Genomic DNA, 6,145 nt, shown 5'->3' with positions numbered 1-6,145 from the left:
TATAATCCATAATTATGTCCCCACTGGATGCAACAAATGCCTCGTTTATAAAGGGTTTTCATGTTTTTGAATCGTCGCTCCGGCAGTGTTGCCAACTTCTTTCAATAGAAAGTAGCTAACCCCCCCTTGAAAAGTCGCTAAATGTCGCTAGATGATGTCATACGCTAATTAGCATATTCATGACGTCAGTGCGTAGTATTGTCTTGCCTCCCTGTGCTCACGTACTGCATTTTAATGCAGCCAAATTCTCAATAAAACTGTTTTTATAAATATATTTTACTGTTTCTGTTGTCAGACAACGGAATGAATATTATAGTGACTGAAATGCGGTCCATTAAGACTACATAACCAGCTCTCAAAGATTAATCTGCACTAAAATCCTAATCACGACATTGTCTAATGAAATCAAATACACATACGATTAAGACAATGGCTGTGCTGTGATTTCGGCTATACTTGCATGTAAAATAGAGTTAGAAACAACAGAATATCTTTTTTTTAACTGAAAGTGCTGCTCCTCTCTGCGCTCGCTGAACAGAGCAGACGCAGAGAGAGAGTGTGCGCTGGGACAGCAAGACCTCGTCTCAGAGAGAGACCGGAGAGTCTCAGAGACTAAATAAGGTTTGTCCAAGAAAGTCGCTAGATTAGTCGCTAGTCGCTTTTTTGGAAAAAAAGTCACTAAGGGGGTCTGAAAAGTCACTAAATATAGCGACAAAGTCGCTAAGTTGGCAACACTGCGCTCCGGCCTGACAGGGCATCACAGTATGGTAAGGGGCGTAACATTTCCGTCACATGCTTGAGGTATTCGGCCAATCACAACGCACTGGATAGTTGGCCAATCACAGCACACCTCGCTTTTCAGACCGATGAGCTTATGTGGAAAATAATGTGTTTTTTTAACCTTAAACCGCATAAACACATTTCATTACACCAAATACACCAAATAATGTTATTTTTAGCAACATCATATGACCCCTTTAAAGAGCCACAAAATGATATTTTGTTGTTTGAATTTCTTAATTACAAAATTTGAAAGCTGAGACTGTTTCATACCAAAAGGAACCTGCTCTGTCTTGTCTGCGTTGTCCGTGTCCTCTTTATGCTTCAATATAGTTTTCACTGAGTGAGAATGTGATGTATAACATGAGAGCGCCATGGCTTGTCGGATGTAGCAACAGTCTTTGCAAAGGGTCAATTACGAATAAATTAATTATTTTAATGCAGAGCATAAGGATATGCAAATATTTACCATGTCATCACTATTGATGCAGTCGCACTGTATTTTAATATTAGGATCTGGAGTTAGCATGCTGGAAGCATTTATGAATTTTATGAATGCATTTATGTGTAAATAAGATTCACATGGACTACATTGAGTGAAAATGGTATTTTAAAGAGGTTTCAGCACTGTTTTGATAAATATATGAGACTGTTATGCATTAAGTCTTGGCTGTGATTGTTGGTTACTGAACACTTTTAAACCAAATGAAAGCCATATATCATTACTATTACCAGATAATTCAGTGGCCCCTGGTCATTTTCTAAAAGTGGCTCTAAAGCAAAGTAACATGAATATCCCTGACATAGATCTTTATAGAGCCTATTTCCTCAACATCCCCTCAGTCGCTCTGTTCCTCTGCCTTTCTGCCCCTCAGTGGGCATCTCTGTCTGGGTCAGCATTTCTCTGTTTCTTCAGTTTTCCCCTTGTGTGCATGTGCTGCTGGCCAAATGTAGGTTAATGACTTGAGCAGCACTGCTGGCAGGAGGAACACTTGAACAGATAACCCTACCCCGGAGATTTGTTGGCCATGCAGTAGTGGACTTGGACTTGTGCATGTGCATGAGTCTGTTATTGTTCTGTAATAGTCCCTCAGTGCCAAAGAGAGAAGAGCGGTCACTCCCTGCGGAGCTTTGTGTAAATCATCGGTATTCTTTTCAGCAGCATCCTCTGTTCTTCCACATGGAAGCATCTCTCGCTTCCTCTCCAACATATCAAACACTGAAATAATCAATAATAAATTATAAATGACAAAATGGAGCAGATCCAAATGTATAGCACTCAGTGTGAATCCTGGTGTTCCTGTACTGTATAGAAGCCTGTTTTTATGTTAGAAGAATAAAAACTAAATCCAACTTCATGAATTTATTTATCAAAATCTCTTTATATCTCACAGTTGCAACTTCATGTCTTTCTGTATCTCACAAAGTGACTTTGTATCTTGCAAATGAGACTTTACAAAAGAGTTGATATCTCTAAATTGAGACTTTAAGAATTTATATATACCGCTGCAACTTTATATCTCACAATTGTGACTTTATGTCTCAGAATTGAAACTTTATATCTCAGTTGCAACTTTGTCTAACAATTTTCTCACTGTTTAGACTTTATCGCATTGCAACTTTATATCTCACAATTAGGATTTTACATCTTACAAGTGCGACTTTAGATTTCACGTTGCGACATGGTCTCACAATTGCAACTTCACATCTCACAGTTGCGACTTTGTCTCATGTTGTGACATCTCACAATTGCAATTATATTTCTCAGAATTAAGACTTTATATCTTACTTTTTAGACATTATTCCCCATAATTGTGACTTTATAGCACAGTTGAGACTTTAAATCTTGTATCTCACAATACGACGACTCACAGTTGGAACTTTATTTCTCTTAACTAATTTTTAACTCTCCCACAATTTTTTATTTATTTTATTTTTTGAATCTGATGAAGAAACTTGCTTCCATAGGTAGCAAACTGAATGTACATCTTATAGATGCTGTTATTGATCAAATATAATTTCTCCATCCTCTTCTTACTCAGACTTGGCAATAGGGGCTCCATTCGCAGGGGAGGATCGTGGTGGCAGGGTCTTCATCTATAATGGGCAAAAATCTGGGCTGATGTTACAGGCATCTCAAGTGCTGAAAGGCGACTGGGCCTCATCCGGCATCCCAGCAGGCTTTGGATTCACCCTGCGAGGAGATTCTGACCTCGATAACAACCAGTACCCTGGTGAGTAAAAAAAAACTTTCAGTCTCTTCCTCTCTCTGTTTACGCAAGTTTCTGTTAAGACAATCATGCTTAGGAACTGATGTAAGCCAGGGAGATTAGATGTAGGAAGAATGAAAGACTGGACCGAGACATCCAGGTTGAGTCACATTGTTGGTCAGTTCATTGGTCTTTTTTTTTTTTTTTTTACAAATGTGTGCAAGTATTTCCACACATTCTTTTTCATTTCTTGGGCTTTTATTTGTCTCCTTTTATGGTGGGATATTTTTTCTGCATATTTTTCTCGTTACTATGTTTATCATGGTTTATTTATCATGTTTTAATTGAGAACAATCTTCCGCAGAGTGTGATGAAATCCATGTAATTTCTGACGCTCTCTGCTGTCTGAGCCACATCAAATCACACATATATGAATGACGTTTCAGCTCATTTTCATTGAGCACAGTGACTTGGAGTTTACCTGAGAAGGTCAGATCTTATTGAACTTTTAGATATTTTAAAGTAGATCTTTTTGAGACTATGGAGATAAATATTTGCAGGTGACTGAACAGGTTATATATAGCCTGTGTGTATGTGTGTGTGTGTGTGTGTGACAGATTGTTGTGTGGCAGATGTTGACTGGGTTCCAGATGAAGTTTCAAGGGTTCAATTCTGGTTCTTTCAGCCGTGTGACTAATGGCGCTTTTCCACTGCATGGTACGGCACGGTACGGCACGGTACGGCTCGGTACGGTTCACTTTTGGGGGGTTTTCCACTGGGTACAGTACCTGGTACCTGGTACTTTTTTTAGTACCACCTCGGTTGGGGTTCCAAGCGTACCGTACCGTTACCAAAACGTGACGTGTAAACTCTGCTGATCACGGATTGGCCGGAGAGAATCGTCACTACCTGCGTCACTGAACTTGCGACACAAACACAAAGTTTGAGAGAGGCGGGGCATAGAGGACCTACAATAATGTACAGTATTTGAAAAATAATGTGTTTTTTGAACGTTAAAGCATGTCAACATATTCTGTTACACCAAATACACAAAATAATGATCTTTAAAATAGCATCATATGACCCCTTTAAAAATGTCTTATGTTCATCATGGCTGAATGTATTTGATCAAAAATACAGTAAAACCGTAATATTGATTTATTTAAAAATTTTCAGCAGCCATTACTCCAGTTTCAGTGTCACATGATCCTTCAGAAATAATTCTAATATACTGATTTGATGCTCAAGAAACATTTCTTATTATCAATGTTGGAAACAGTTATGCTGCTTAATATTTTTGGAAACATATTGGAAATATCATATAAATATTGAAAAATATTTCATTGGAAACAAAATATTTTTTGGCCTTTTTTTCAGTATTCTTTGATTAAATAATAATTTCAAAAGAACAGCATTTATTTGTAATAGAAATCTTTTGTAACATTACAAATGTCTTTACTGTCCCTTTTGATCAATTTCATGTTTTCATTGAAAAAAAAAAACATACTGAGCCCAAACTTTTTACTGGTAGTGTATTTTAACAAAATATTTTTTTTTTTTCATTTTCAAAAAAAGATGGACATTACAAACTCTGCAGCTTTGGCATTTAGCATTACATAACCATGTAAGCCTATCATATAAAGACCCTGATGACATGAAGTTATAATCAAGCTACAGTATGTACAGTTAGGTACAGTCATCATCTGTCTGTCCAAGTATACATAACGCAATTGGTATTCAAATATTTGAAGTTTCAAATACATGTTGCACTTCATCACTGTGTTTTGGAGCAAATGCACAATGCTGAGGCTGATTGTAGTCTGATTAATATATATTATATATATATATGTGTGTGTGTGTGTGTGTGTGTGTGTGTTGGATGAAGCCAAGCTACAATCACATTATCTAGGTCGGTTAGTGCAGCTTTGCAAAACCTGACTGGTACAATTTCAGTATGACTAAAGCCTTTACATGATTTTTAAGGATAGGCTTTATTATAACTGAAATCAAACATTTAAAGTGTTCGCAAACAAATATGTTATATAATGTGATGTATTATGGAACTGTGTCCATACAAAAGCAGTTTATCTGGAATATGTCCTGAACTGACTTGCATTCAGACAAAAGAGCCTCTGGTTTCCCTGTTGAGGTCTGGCAGTGTGAAGAAAATAAAGACACTATGGCTCTATCATGAGGTTATTAGTTTGGGCAACCCAACTAGACTTCACATGGTGTTTATGGATTAGTTTATATTGATTTGAACTGCCAGAGTGCATATTCAGAGCTTTCTGAAGAACACAGATCTGCATGTTCTCACAATCCATCACAGCTGTGCCATAATCTTGTTTTGACTAACAGAAATATGAATTCATTGTTTCATTTAAACTACAAAAACATCCAGTGTGTTTCTAAAGCTCAACTTTGCTGTAACGCCTTAAGCCCATTTCAGCAAAAACAGAGCAGTGTGTTCATTCTTTCTGTCCATTAATCACCTCTTTCATTTTTTAATGGCATTGTACAAAATCATCAAAGCAGATGCTGTCACATGCTTTCTTTAAAGAGACGGGAAGTCAGAATGTCAGGCAACTTTTATGCACATGTGTGTGTTGCGCAAGTGTGTGGGTGTTTGTTCTTTCATGGCGACAGGATTGTCATCTTAAATATGCTCTAATAAAAGCAGATCTTTTCCATACATGAAAACCATCAATGGATAGCAAAACGATCACACACAGGTGTACATACACGCACACAATGATGCTGAACAGACCCAGAAAGCAAAACGAAAGACAGAAAACAGGTTTTCCTGTCTCTCCTTCTCAAAATAGATAAACTGCAGCTTTTTAGAGATGTGATCTCCATAATCTTTGATCAGTGTAAATCATCTAATTGGCCTTTTAGTATATAATTGATGCATGTACATGTACATTTTTACAGATCTTTATCACTTTCTTCAGTTAATTTGGATTAGAGCCCTGCACTGGCCTCAAATTTAGGCACTAGCCCGGCCCTGGCCCGAGACGCTCAGGCCCTAGCCCGGCCTGTGTCCGACAGCTTATCAGAATTACCGGCCCGAGCCCGACCCGAGCTCGTCTTTTTTTCCCCTTCTCCCAAAACAGCTTATACTACTGTTTCAGCTATTAAAATAGTTCAGTTTT

At 37.7% G+C, this 6,145-nt stretch overlaps 1 protein-coding gene across 1 annotated transcript in view; it reads left to right on the top strand.

Annotated features, from left to right (window-relative positions):
* The window catches only part of LOC107717802 (integrin alpha-8-like), an 83,295-nt gene that overhangs the window by 23,722 nt on the left and 53,428 nt on the right, over positions 1–6,145 (top strand). Inside the window, exon 13 of the mRNA XM_016524670.1 lies at positions 2,823–3,014. Within this exon, the coding sequence (XP_016380156.1) occupies positions 2,823–3,014 (192 nt within the window). The remainder of the gene's footprint in view (positions 1–2,822; positions 3,015–6,145) is intronic.

The sequence above is a fragment of the Sinocyclocheilus rhinocerous genome, unplaced genomic scaffold, assembly GCF_001515625.1.
Source record: "Sinocyclocheilus rhinocerous isolate Xijiao unplaced genomic scaffold, SAMN03320098_v1.1 scaffold1204, whole genome shotgun sequence".
NCBI classification, from domain to species: domain Eukaryota; kingdom Metazoa; phylum Chordata; class Actinopteri; order Cypriniformes; family Cyprinidae; genus Sinocyclocheilus; species Sinocyclocheilus rhinocerous.
The sequence above is the reverse complement of the archived record's forward strand: the minus strand, read 5'-3'. Positions and strand labels throughout refer to the sequence as shown.